Below are 14,562 nucleotides of genomic sequence, written 5' to 3' on the forward strand. Positions count from 1 at the left end.
CCGTACCCATTGTATGTCTGAGTCTCTAGGTGCTTTATTCCTGTGGTACGTACTACTTTGTGGCATTTCCTGCATTTGCTTTTGCAATTCATCTTATATGTTATGGTCTCATGTGATATGTCTAAGTGTTTTTCCATGCTTCCATCTTGCTTCTTTGAAATACCATATATACCTATCATAATCCCGCACAAATTATGCGCTGTTTCTACTGCATCTGTGGGGTCTTTATTCCAGTGTTGCTTAATAGTCTATGGTATGTCATGCACTTGATATTGTAACCTTTTTATATGTTATTATTTCTATATGATATGTTCATTTGGCATTGTTTACTGTATCATGCCTTTATGCAGTACCATACTTTTACTTTTTCCCAGGATAAAGACTACACGTCGAAATGCGCGTAGGGCTCTTGGACTGGGCACATGTTTGTTACTGGTCATGTATGTTACTTAGGCGATTTACTCTATTTTACCCAACCTCCTTGCTGGGACTGTGCTTTGCATCAGCGACAGCAATGCATACTGGCTGAATAGATGAAACGGGGTCACTGTGGTTACCCCTACCTATGGATATATTACTGATTTGCTCTTGGCTATTATTTGATAGGTCTTTATATTGGGCAATATAATCATTATTCCCCTTTGATATTGGTTTAGTTTAGTGTGTAGTCTGTGAGATCTTTGTACTTTCATTTAGACATCCATTAGTAGATTTATATTTCTATGTACTTTGGGTTTTTTTTGCAATATTTGATGTGATTTATTGATTATGTTTCAATTGTGAATTGACATTATCATTTCAATTGTTACCATATTTGCCTGTCCATGCATGTGTTTTCATGTCCTCATTTTTCTGCTGTTATCATGTTCACCAAAAAAAGTTTTTAAATGCTTTACAATAAATTTTTTTTATATTTTATATGTTCTTTTGCGCAAATTCTTTATATGATACTATATATATCTACTAGAATACCACTTATATTATGCCCTGTTTCTAATATATTCCTTTTACTTCTTTGCATATTAGCTCTCCACTATTTTTTACAATGTAAAAGTTGTATCTATTTTTAAACTTTTGTATCAATAAAATCATATTTTTAAGACTAGTTGGACAGAAAGGTCCCGGTTGGATTCTCCCCGCCACGGCCAATGATTGACAAGCCTCTTCCTGCATATGGATACAGGGAGAGACCTGTCACTCAAGAGGAACGGGAAAGCCACAAGGGATGGTCTTTTCAAGTATTCTCCTGTGTTGCTCAGTCCCTCCGTGGCTTTTATAGTACAAACCTGGCTGAGATCATGTCGGCAGTGTCTGATACATGTTGTCTGTGGAATGGGCAGCATGAATCCGCTGTCAGGTTCCCTGTAAATGCAGATCTCTTAGTGATGGATTCATTTGATTTAAACCTTAGAGGGGTGTTCCACCTTTCAGGACAATATATTTTTTTTAATACATGTATTTGGGGCTAACAGTCCTGTTTCAACTGGGTTTTACTAAAAATGTTCCACCATCAGCCTTCTACAATCACTGCGTATTGCCAGCTGCAGAATGAGTTCTCTGAGAATCTATCAGTTGACCGCTCTGACGAGGAGCTCGTAATTCTTACATCTCTATCTCAGCTCCTCTCAGCTGATTTATGACAACAGACCACATCAAAGTTAAATGAGCAAAGAGACTAAAGACCTGTAAAAGCCAAAAGGTGCAAAATTTATGACACCCAATAGTAAAAATTATTTTTTTTGCCCCAATTACATGTACTTAAGTAAAAAAGAACTGTCCTGGAAGGTGGAGAACCCGTTAATAAGAACCTCTGCATAAAGAATGCAACAAATTGACATTTTGTATGTTGTATTATGCTCTGGGGGACAATATCTTGGCACCACAGAATAGCATGGAGTCACCACATGGTGGTACATAGATTGCCTTTGTAGTAATGAGCAGCAAAGACTTTGTGTATTGCCGTACAGTGTTTTACGTTGTGCATGAAGTCACCTGGATCTGACCAGCACAACTTCTGATCCGTGTCCTATATGAGGTTGCATATATTATCCACGGGTCTACTTGTACAGTAATACTTAAGACAAGCACACGTGCTGTTATTCTTCCTGTTGACTAGCTTTTCAGCCTGAAGGAGGAATGCGATAGGCTATCAATGTCAACCAGCAATTATTAACCTTTGGGCTCTGAGCCCAATCTGTTAGAGGCCCGGGAATTCCACAAGATACAGGTGGACCAACTTACTTGAACTTTCACAAAGTGTAACAAATGCATCCAGAATTTCTCTGCTTGTAAATTATTGACCTTGATTTTACATTTTGAAATCATTTTCTGTATCCAATTTCCACCCAACCCCATGTCACATATGAGAATGGAAGCCAATTCATACTTTCAATTCCACAGATAAACACCACAACCGAATTGTGGAAGCCTTAAACGAAGAAACATAATACAAGCCCTCCATTGTGACCTGAGCATATTTAACTTAACTCCTTCACATACACTTCTATCGTATCCGTACTATGAAACCTCCTGCTGGAAAAGAAGGCAAGAGAAAGGTGTGGAGGCCTGCTGTGACTTATTAGGAAGTGAGGGGTCTACTTAAACTACTGGGAAACTAGTTGGTGGATATGGGGGCAGGTGTAGAAGATACAATGGTTTATACCAGAGGGACTGTAGTACCATTAGGGGGGCCTCAAGTGTTATATAAGAGGATTGCTATGCATTTGATAGGTGTTTGAGTTTCATTTTGTCTTCTTAAAGGGATTGCACTTGTTGCAAAAAAAGTCATATCTACATGTATATATGCGACGCCCTGACAAAATCAGGGTTTCACAGATGACTGCACCCCTCTACTAGGTGCAGGAGTCCCTCCTCTTTGGTCCTCCATCACAATCCCCATCATGGTGCACAACATCAGCCAGCAAAGCCTAGTCACCCCCCATCACAATAGGGACACACCAGTGGGTGGGGCCAAGTGGATTGCAATGCGCACCTAGGGGTTCTGAGGTGTAATGGGAGGGGCCAAAGTCAGAGTCAGTAAGTTGAAGTGAGGAGAGAGTTGAAGTGAGAGTCAGAGAGTGACGGTTGTCAGGAGTTGGAGCTCCTGAGCTGACAGAGGACTAGGTGGCAGTCAGTGGACAGGGCCACAGGCGACGAAGATCCGGTCGCGAGAGACCTTAAGTGGACCGGGGCAGGGTTGTAGCCCATCGGTATCGACAGCGGGAATCCTGTCCGGAGCTGTGCACAGACAGGGTACCTGGACCCTAGGGCTAGGAGCAGCTTTAAGCCCCTTGCTAATTAACCAGCCGGGGACAAGCTTCCAAGTCTTGTCCCACAGGAGGCCCAGATAGAGCGAGATGGAAGCCCAACGAGGGGGATAGGGCTCCGCAATTGCCTGCTAAGATCCCACGGGTCAGTTCTCGTGGGCCACAACTCCCAAAGGACAATAACACCGGAAGTGGACTTCCCCGTTCCACACGGAGTATTCAGAGTAACAATCTTAAACACAAGGTGCAGGTGGAAGGGCCCTTGTTCTACCGTACTGGGGTGCGGGATCCGAATACACCCTCCCAAGGCGACTGGCTACTGGCAATTTGGTTTAATATCTGGACTCTGTGTGAAGTTATTCAGGAACTGTGAGTACACCAACACCATCCAGTCCAACCCTGCAGGTTGCACTACGCCACACTATCCCACCTGCACCTGGGTCCTGGGTCAACACCTCCCCTACCCGTGGAGGGGATAACATCCAGCTGCGCCACTCCATCAGGCCCGGGCCCAATCTCCAGCGGCAGTGGCGGTGCCACCAAAATCAACGCACACCACCGGGGGCGTCACTGACAAACCTTCCCTACAATTCTAAAATCTCCTCTCACAGGAGGCCCAGATAGAGCAAGACGGAAGCCCAATGAGGAAGATAGGGCTCCGCAATTGCCTGCTAAGATCCCACGGGTCAGTTCTCGCAGGCCACAGCTACCAACACATAGAATTACCAGGAGTGGACTTCCCCGTTTCATGCAGAGTAGTCACCAACAAGGACACAAACATTAAGTGCAAGAGGAAGGGATCCCTGTTTGCGGTACCAGGGTGTGGAATTCGAACACACCCGCCGGAGGTCACCGGTCACTGGCAATTTGGTTTACCATCCGGACTCTGTGTGAAGTTATTGAGGAACTGTGAGTACACCAATACCACCCAGTCCAACCTGTAGATTGCGCTCCGCAGCACCAAGCCACTTGCACCTGGGTCCCGGGACTACATCTCCCCTACCCGTGGAGGGGATAACATCCAGCTGCCCCACTCAGTCAGCCCCGGTCCCTACCTCCAGCGGCAGCGGCGGTGTCACCAACAATCACCGCACACCACGGGTGGCGTCACTGAGAAAACCTTCCCAATACAACAACCCCCCCCCCCTTTTCACTTGTGGGCGACGGACGGGTGCTCAGGCCCGGATCCGGCTTCCCCTCGAGCCACCGCAACGACCCCTGATCCGAGCGTCTCGAGTAGCCCCCCTGCTGCGGTCTGTTCCCCGCCCGCAACATATACATATACTATGTATATAAGTGTACCTTTCTAAGATACTTGTATTAGCAAAGCTACGCCAATGTCCAACTTTCACAAGCAATCCTACATTTCAAGTTTTGACTCAAAACGGGAAAGAATCTGCTGTCGGCATGTCATTAGTGCTGTAAGTGAAGGGTCCAACTGGCTCATTTCAATATCTAACTCATCTCCCTTCTCTGTAATGGTGAATGTTGACAGAGAAGGGGGCTGGGTTGGCAATTCTTATGAGCCATTCAGCCAGCCCCTTCCCACACAGCATTGATGGCATAATGAAACAGAAATCAAAATGACCTAAAACCAAGGTGAAACTGGGACATTAATGGAGCTCTGCTAGTGCTATAGTAAAATAGTGATTAATGGTTTCTGTGAATCGCCAACGACATTAAAGTGAGGCCTTAGGTACAAATTCCTATGTTGGAAAATCTCAACCAGCTCCAATTGGAAGCCAGCAACACTGTTCTTGGGGTCAGCAACCCAGCTGAGGTGTGATGGTTAAGAGATGGTGAAAATGAATTTGTAGGAACGTTTTCAGGGGCTATGTCAGTAATCTGTGACCACCGAATGGTAGCCTCGAAATCATGTATCACCTGCCAGCATCTGCAGCTCTTGTTTTGATAAGATAGACTGGTACAAAATCACATACGCATCAACCTACAATGATGACATCGCTCCAGGCCGGCTAATCAAAAAGTAAGAAGAGCTTCACAAGCTCACGTCCAAAGGTAACCGATGCGGCTACTGGACTGAGTCCTGTAAATCAAGTTGCACTATCTTGTTAATAATAAAACAAAAATACTGAATAATGAGGACTACTAGAAACCTCTGTATGAGTGAAGGCTGATACTTACAGCTTGATAAAGGGAAAGACCACCACCTATCGCTTTGGGGGGTCTCAGCAGCAATACAAACCAGTAGAATTCTGTCTATGTGTCTGTAGTTCAGGAGATATTGAGGAGTAACTAACAGAAATTTCATTTGCTGGCCTAAAATGTCAACAAGCTGGAACCTTAAAGGGAACCTGTCACCAGATTTGTTCCCTATAAACTACAGCCAACACCGTAAGCATTTATATACAGCATTCTAGAATCTATATATATAATTGCCTTATTCTGTCTGTCTGTCTGTCTTGCTCCAAAGTGATGTCATTACAGTGACAACTGTCGCATTGGCCGCTCGGCTCGGCCCCGCCTCGCCTCCTGCACACGTTGGCCGCTCGGCCCCACCCCCTGCACACATTGGCCGCTCGGCCCCACCCCCCGCACACATTGGCCGCTCGGCCCCACTCCCCGCACACATTGGGAACCTATACACCTCCCCTCAGGACTACTCCACCTATTAGACACCTCCCCCCAGGACTACTCCACCTATTAGATACCTCCCCCCCACGAGTACTCCACCTATTAGACACCTCCCCCCCAGGACTACTCCACCTATTAGACACCTCCCCCCAAGGACTACTCCACCTATTAGACACCTCCCAACAGGACTACTCCTCCAATTAGACTCCTGTCTCCCCAGGACTACTCCTCCTATTAGACTCCTCTCCCCCCAGGACTACTCCTCCTATTAGACTCCTCTCCCCCCAGGACTACTACTCCTATTAGACTCCTCTCCCCCCAGCACTACTCCGCCTATTAGACTCCTCTGCCCCCAGGACTACTCCACCTATTATCCTCTTCTCCCCCCAGGACTACTCCTCCTATTATACTACTCTGCCTCCAGGACTCCTCCTCCTATTATACTCCTCTCCCCTCAGAACTACTTCTCCTATTAGACTCCTCTCCCCCAGGACTACTCCTCCTATTATACTCTCCCCCAGGACTACTCCTCCTATTATACTCCTCTACACGCAGCACTACTACTCCTATTATACTCCTCACCCCCAGGACTACTCCTCCTTTTATACTCCTCTCCCCCCAGGACTCCCCCTCCTATTATACTCCTCTCCCCCCAGGACTACTCCTCCTATTATACTCCTCTCCCCCCAGGACTACTCCTCCTATTATACTCCTCTCCCCCCAGGACTACTCCTCCTATTATACTCCTCTCCCCCCAGGACTACTCCTCCTATTAGACTCCTCTCCCCCAGGACTACTCCTCCTATTATACTCCTCACCCCCCCAGGACTACTCCTCCTATTATACTCCTCTCCCCCCAAGACTACTCCTATTATACTCCTCTCTCCCCAAGACTACTCCACTTATTATTCTCCTCTCTCCCCAGGACTACACCTCCTATTATACTCCTATCCCCCTAGGACTACTCCTCCTATTATACTCCTCTTTCACCAGGACTACTGCTCCTATTATACTCCTCACCTCCAGGACTATTCCTCCTATTATACTCCTCACCTCCAGGACTACTCCTCCTATTATACTCCTCTCCCCCCAGGACTATGCCTCCTATTATACTCCTCCTATTATAGTCCTCCTATTATACTCCTCTCTGAGGGGTGCGCAGCATGGGGGATGGAGCATGATGGGGGGTGCGCATCATAGGGGGATGAAGACCGATAGGGGGTGCGCAGCATGGGGGGATGAAGCACGATGGGGGGGCGCAACATGGGGGGATGAAGCATGATGGGGGTGCGCAGCATGGGGGGATGAAGCATGATAGGGGTGTGCAGCATGGGGAATTGAGCATGATGGGGGTGTGCAGCATGGAGGATGGAGCACTAAGGGGGTGCGCAGCATGGGGGATGGAGCACGATGGGGGGTGCGCAGCATGGGGGATGGAGCACGATGGGGGGTGCGCAGCATGGGTGATGGTGCACGATGGGGGTGCACACCTCCCCCAAAAACACACACACACTGCCACACACGCACCGCACAACACACCACACACACTGGGAACCACAAACACCGCCCTACACAGACACCCAACACACAAATACCGCGGCACACACAAATATACGCACACACCGCGCAACACACACACACACTGCACAAAACATATCTCCCCCCAAAACACACACACTCACCTCACACACACACACCCACACAAACCGCGCAACACACACAGCACCGCACACACACAACGCTGCAGACACGCAGCGCTCCACAAACATTGCAACACACAAACAACACTGCTCTCACACCCCCCACACCCAGACAACACCCAGAACATTTACAGCGCCCTACACAAACACTGGCAACTACACACAACAACATCTATATATATAACAAAAATCATACATTAACTACACAATAATTTCTAGAATACCCGATGCATTAGAATCGGGCCACCATCTAAGTACCATATATAAGTGCCCAAGTCAATCTGTAAAACATAAAAAAGATTTTTTATTATACTCACTTACGGGGCAGTCCCGTCCAATGGGAGTCGCTACTTGTGGTCTGGCATTTCCTCTCTTCTTGTGTTTGTCATCCTCCTTCCCAGCTCTTTGTGGATGACGCATCCCACATCATTCACATAGAATCCTTCATTGTGCGCATGTGCACGTGTACTTCTCTCTGCCCTGCTGAGGGCCGAGCACAGTATTTTTTTGTGCATGCGTGGGCCTTCTTTGACCTTTCCCTGCACCTGTGCATTACAATAGCTAGAGAGAAGTGTGTACGCTGGAGCGCATTGGAAGACTCTGAGTGGATGAGGTAGGACACGTCATCCACATGAAAAGGACGGCGACTGCAAGAAGAGAGAAGGTGCCAAACCAAGACCATCGATGGCCATTGGACCAGACCGCCCTGCAGGTGAGTATAATAAAAGTGTTTTTTATGTTCTACAGATCAGCTTAGAGACTTATATACAGTATCCTAGAATTCTGTATATAGGGGCTTACTGGTGGTGGCTGCAGTTTATAGGGGACAAATCTGGTGACAGGTTACCTTTAAAACAATGAACAAGCTAAGCCTTAGGCCGGCTTTGCACACTACGACATCGCAGGTGCGATGTCGGTGGGGTCAAATCGAAAGTGACGCACATCCGGCGTCACTTGCGATGTCGAAGTGTGTAAAACCTTTCTGATACGATGAACGAGCGCAAAAGCGTCGTTATCGTAACATCGGTGTAGTCTCCGACATTTCCATAATGCCGGTGCAGCAACAGGTACGATGTTGTTCCTCGTTCCTGCGGCAGCACACATCGCTGTGTGTAAAGCCCCAGGAGCGAGGAACATCACCTTACCTGCGTCCCGGCTGCTATGAGAAGGAAGGAGGTGGGCGGGATGTTTACATCGTGGTCATCTCCGCCCCTCCGTTGCTATTGGCCGCCTGCCGTGTGACGTCGCTGTGACGCTGAACGGCCCGCCCCCTTAGGAAGGAGGCGGGTCGCCGGCCAGAGCGACGTCGCAGGACAGGTGAGTACATGTGAAGCTGCCGTAGCGATAATGCTCACTACGGCAGCTATCACAAGATATTGCACGTGCGACGGGGGCGGGGACTATAGCACTCGACATCGCAGCATAGGCATGCGATGTCGTAATGTGCAAAGTACCCCTTAGTGCAAAGATCACAGACACTGTTGGATATCCTAGTAGCTGTCCATCAGACATACAGGAGTTGATTTTAAAAGAACAGCAGGAAAGTTAATAATAAAAAATATTCAGCATTATTAACCTGTTCCATCCCGGCTCAGAACCAGCACTGATGCTTCAGGGGCCCCAGAAAGTCTTTGTTTCCTTCCCTGCAGCAATGACATCATATACATCCACTTGACAGTGGCAGCAAATTCATGCCTCAGAACAAGACCACCGAGGCTAGTGATTGACTGCAGCAGCCAATCAGTGCCCTAAAGTGATGCCAAGATGTAGAGAACAAGACCACCAAGGCTAATGACTGACTGCAGCCAACATTTGGACGTACATGACATCATCTCTGCAGGGAAGTAAACAGAGACCGGCAGGGACTACTCGATTGTTAGCACTAAATCTTTAAAAGGGTATACAATATATTATTTGTCATTTCTTATATGAGACATCCATATGTCTTGTCATATTAATGCATATTTACCAATCCATGTAAAAATAAATCTAATAGTTAATAAAAATGAGTACATATGAAGGCTTATGCACTTTCCCTTTAACATGTGATGAAAGAAAGTATGAAGGCATGTCTGGTTTTTGCAAAAGTGTGAAATGTGGACATTAACAAATGCAAAAAGAAGTGGAACATGAACCTCCACAAGCGGACAAAAGGTCATGCTTTTCTACATAGCGAGGCATTAGTGTTTGGACAGTGTACAAGAAATTCCTACACATAAACCTTCAGTTTTAACAGCTACACTTATAGAGCAGACATAAAAATATTACTTATTTACGGCTTCGTTGGGCTTCCTAATAAAACAGCTGGAATATTTTACTGATTAAAAAAAAAAAAAAAAGATGCACAGTTCATAAAAAAGTGATGCACTTTCCTTCCCAGCGCTGTGTGAAAATACATGTTGATATAAAATCCAGTGTAAAATTACTATTAAAATATTTACAATACCTTTGGCATCGGGAACTGGCATGCACCTGAGCAATAATAAGCATCAAAGGATTTCGGGGAAATAATCCATTCACTCCAGCCGATGTCTGCAAAGTCTACTTTTAGGTAACGTCGTGCGCAATTTCGTGGCTCATTCCATTGCTTTCTTCTTGCTTTTTTCAGGGTTTGCTCATCAAACTGTAGTGTTTGGCTTTTTTGCCGCCCACTTTTTCTTAATTTCTTTTTGGATTTTCCTTTCTCTGCTGGCTTAACATGAAGGGCTTTGTAGGGTTTTTTCTCTTCCCAAGTCTCTTCATCTTCATTATATTGGTACTCAGCTCCTGGTAGCTCGTTGTTTTGTAACGGTAAAAGAATATCAGTTGAGCGCCGACTTCTGTGTTCGAAAAGCCCTGCTTTTTGGTGAGGTTTATGAATGATAGGACTGTGTTGTCCATGTAAGTTAGAAACAACACTATCAGGTTCGGAAATAGCTGAGTCATTGGCATATACCAAGATATATGGCTTATGCCTTAGCTGATGTTTTCGATGTTGGGTTGGAGTATCAATGGTCATGTTGATTCCAATGATAGCCTCTCCATTGTGCTTGGCCTCACGTAGGATATGTGTAATGTCTTTCCATTGCCAAGAAGGAAGGTCACTGTAGGATGAAGAAATGTTTATGAGAAAGTGACCCAGCACTCTTGTCTGGTTCTCAAGTGATATGAAGCTGGAAACCGTGAAGCCTATGGATACTTCATGCTTTCGATGTGTCCGGCGAAGGCACGGTGAAGAGTGTGGACATCTTAAGCTGCTGTTTAGCAAATCCCCAAGATAATAATGAAATGTAGCTGAGAGTATGTTTTCTGAAGATGTGAGTGATGTCAAATTAAAAATATGGTGACTGGCATCGTCTGCATTGCCTAAAAAGCATGTAAAAATAAAGATTTTATTATTTACGTAGAAACCAACATACATCTATACATTGCGATGATGGCAAATTCATGTATAGTCATATCCAGATATTACGTATATCTATCGTTTAGTTTATTTGGCGTTTGCTTTTTGTCATACATTTTGATTTCTAATAACCTTGAATTTACGTATAAATCAATTCTGCAAACTGCATATTAAAGGGAACCTGACAGCTGATACATGCCGCCCGGTCCACACGCAGAATGTATCAGACATTACATAATTTCAGATAAATATATTTCTCTCTGAAGCGCTGCGGTGATTTCCAGACAGGTATGTTTGACTCTGAAGTGCTGCGGTAATTTCAGACAGGTATGTTTGACTCTGAAGAGCTGTAGTGATTTCAGCTAAGTATAATTGACTCTGAAGTGCTGCGGTAATTTTGGACAGGTATGTTTGACTCTGAAGAGCTGCAGTTATTTCAGCCAGGTATGTTTGACTCTGAAGAGCTGCAGTTATTTCAGCCAGGTATGTTTGACTCTGAAGAGCTGCAGTTATTTCAGCCAGGTATGTTTGACTCTGAAGAGCTGCAGTTATTTCAGCCAGGTATGTTTGACTCTGAAGTGCTGCAACATTATAGCAAAATACATAGTTTAGAAGTTGCCACGGACTGAGCCGCAAAGAGAGACTAGTCGGGCCTCTCCATGACTGCTCTTCTGAGTGACAGGTGTCTCCCTGCACATGAATGCATGGAGAGACCTGTGACTCCAGGCAGCGGGTGGGGAGAAGCTGTGGGGGACCTGTCTGTCTAATTGATCACCCATGCAGCTTGGTCCCTGGAGGCTTCTAAAGTATCTTTTTCTACAAGATATCGCAACATTTCAGAGTCAAACATACCAGACTTTCAGAGTCAAACATACCAGACTTGAGATCATACAGTCAGTACCTGATACATGCTACCTGATCCATGGGCAGAATGTATCAGCTGTCAAGTTCCCTTTAACATGCAGTTTGCACAATTGAGTTATACCTGCATTGCAGGTTATTAAAATGTATAGCATGTCCTAAAGGGCCATCCTACTACCATATTATAGATAACTGTATAGTATGAATTGGAAAATCAACAGCCCTCACCAAATAACTCTAGATTATGGCAATTATCAAATATATTACAGGGCTGGCAAATTCATGTAGACTTTGGGAACCTGTTGACCGAATAGTTATCCAAAATGGGAATTCTCACAAATATCAATAGCAAAGGTGAAAATTTGAAGAATCAACAATGAAAAATCTACTTCTATAGCTTTAAAGATCCCTCTTGTTATGATTTCCATCTGATAGATGTGTTACAATCAGAATAAGCATTGTTGTATTCCATTCATGCTATACTGAGAAAAGGAAAAAGTTGAAAAGAGCCAATCCATCAAAGTGCATATGGAAATCACCAGCAGCCGCTTGTTCTAGGACGCCAACCTACCCTACGGTAGTAGTTGATGGAAGAAGAACAATTCTAACTTAGGCTGACACAATGATGGTAAATAGGGCACAAGCCAGAGTAAAGGATGTGAAAACAAAGAAATGAACAGACAACCGAGCGATCATCTTGAAATAATTATTCTCCATTTTTCATTAAGAATAATGACCCTTTTCATTACTCTGTCAACACATTTAATAGAAAAAGCATTTTTTTATTTAGATTTAAAAAAAATACCATCTCAACAATTTCCAGCAACTTTCCATTTATATAACTTCTAACACAATCGTCAGAAAAGCCATCACATATGATATTTTCCCTAACTTCTAAAGTCCATGGATACAATTCCAATACAAAGAGAAAACACTTTTTTTATATCCATCTTGCTAAGCTCCCTTCTTGGGTTGTGGCTGCGCCCACACTGGTGAAACTGGCAGAAACACTGTCTCTCATGCAAAGAAACACTGGAGAGCTGTAAAATGGAGCTTTGTGGAAAATATAAGTAAAGTACAGCATGTGTGTACATCCAGCCGGACTGGAAAGTGACCAAACATTATGAGAACCAGGCTTATTCATTCAGAGACGCCATGTGCCCAATCAATAAGAAGCTGATTATACTGATGCTTCCTTATGGTGACTTTATAAAAGGAGATGTCAGACATTGAACAAAACCTAATTAGTGCAACACTAAATTCCGAAGTAATCTCCTAAGTATGAAATGAGATGCGGTTGCTAATATGGAGCGGCGACTGATGAGCCTTCACCGTAAGCAACCATCGTGAAAAGCACAAGTGAGTCAGCCCCGATGCAATCTCCCACTGAATATTATATAGAACATATTCTCCTTCTTCATCTTGGGTGTAGAACACTTGTAAAAGAAAGTATGACTATATGGAAATGAATAAAGATTTTTCATGATTTTTAAGTATGTATGTTCCGGCACTGTTCCTTCTTTTGCTTGGTGGTACATCATTGTCAAGATTGTGATGCTATACTGGACAATATTAAAGGCCGCTTTACACGCAACGACATCGCTAACGAGATGTCATTGGGGGTCACGGAATTCGTGATGCACATCCGGCCTCGTTAGCGACGTCGTTGCGTGTGAAACACAGGAACGACCGTTAATGATCAAAATTACTTACCTAATCGTTGATCGTTGATGCGTCGTTCCTTTCCCGATTATCGTTGCTGTTGCAGGACGCAGGTTGTTCGTCGTTCGTGCCGCGGCAGCACACATCGCTATGTGTAACACCACAGGAACGAAGAACTACATTGTACCTGCGGACGCACGCAATGAGGAAGGAAGGAGGTGGGCGAGATGTTGCCCCGCTCATCTCCGCCCCTCCGCTTCTATTGGGCGGCCGCTTAGTGACATCGCTGTGACGCCAAACGATCCGCCCCCTTAGAAAGGAGGCGGTTCACCGGCCACAGCGATGTCGCTAGGCAGGTAAGTATGTGTGATGGGGACTAACGATGTTGTGCGCCACGGGCAGCGATTTGCCCGTGACGCACAACCGACGGGGGCGGGTATGCTTCGCTAGCGATATCGGTAACGATATCGCAGCGTGTAAAGTGGCCTTAAGGCTATGTACCCACAGGACAATGTGTACTCGCGGACTTTGCCACAGGTTTGTCCGCAGGTTTCCCGCAGCTGCCCCCCTGAATCTGCAGCTATCCAATGCTGCGGGATTCGAGCATTTTTGTTGCAAAACAAGTGCAGAAATACCTGCAGATGTCCTGGCCTCTATCTCCATAGGGGAAAGGCGGGACATCCGCAGATTTTTCCGCATGAATAATTGACATGCAGTTACATATGTGTTATGATCCGGAACCATGGAAGACCACCACAAATCATTGGCAAAAGGTGACAAGAGCATTGGCAACTAATCTGGCCGCCATCCCCTTACTAACCATCACAACTAGAAGTAGCCGAGGGGTGAACTAACATTCTGTGCACCGCGAACCCAGCCGGAGAACTAACTATCCTAAAGGTAGGAAAGATGAATAACTCTCTGCCTCAGAAAATAGACAAGAATAGCAAGCCCCCCACATTCAAAGACTGCGGTGATATAGGAAAAACACAATACACAGGTAGATGACAGGATTAGCAAAAGGTGAGGCCCCTGCTGACTAAAATAGGAAAGGACAGGAAAGGGACTGATGGTGGCCAGAGAAAAACCCTGCAAA

General features: G+C 45.4%; 1 protein-coding gene across 1 annotated transcript in view; it reads right to left on the reverse strand.

The window, feature by feature from the left end:
• BMP3 (bone morphogenetic protein 3) overlaps window positions 1-14,562 on the reverse strand; it is a 125,970-nt gene that overhangs the window by 26,073 nt on the left and 85,335 nt on the right. The window contains exon 2 of the mRNA XM_075337782.1: window positions 10,008-10,906. Within this exon, the coding sequence (XP_075193897.1) occupies window positions 10,008-10,906 (899 nt within the window). The remainder of the gene's footprint in view (window positions 1-10,007; window positions 10,907-14,562) is intronic.

The sequence above is a fragment of the Anomaloglossus baeobatrachus genome, chromosome 1 (genome assembly GCF_048569485.1).
Source record: "Anomaloglossus baeobatrachus isolate aAnoBae1 chromosome 1, aAnoBae1.hap1, whole genome shotgun sequence".
NCBI lineage: Eukaryota > Metazoa > Chordata > Amphibia > Anura > Aromobatidae > Anomaloglossus > Anomaloglossus baeobatrachus.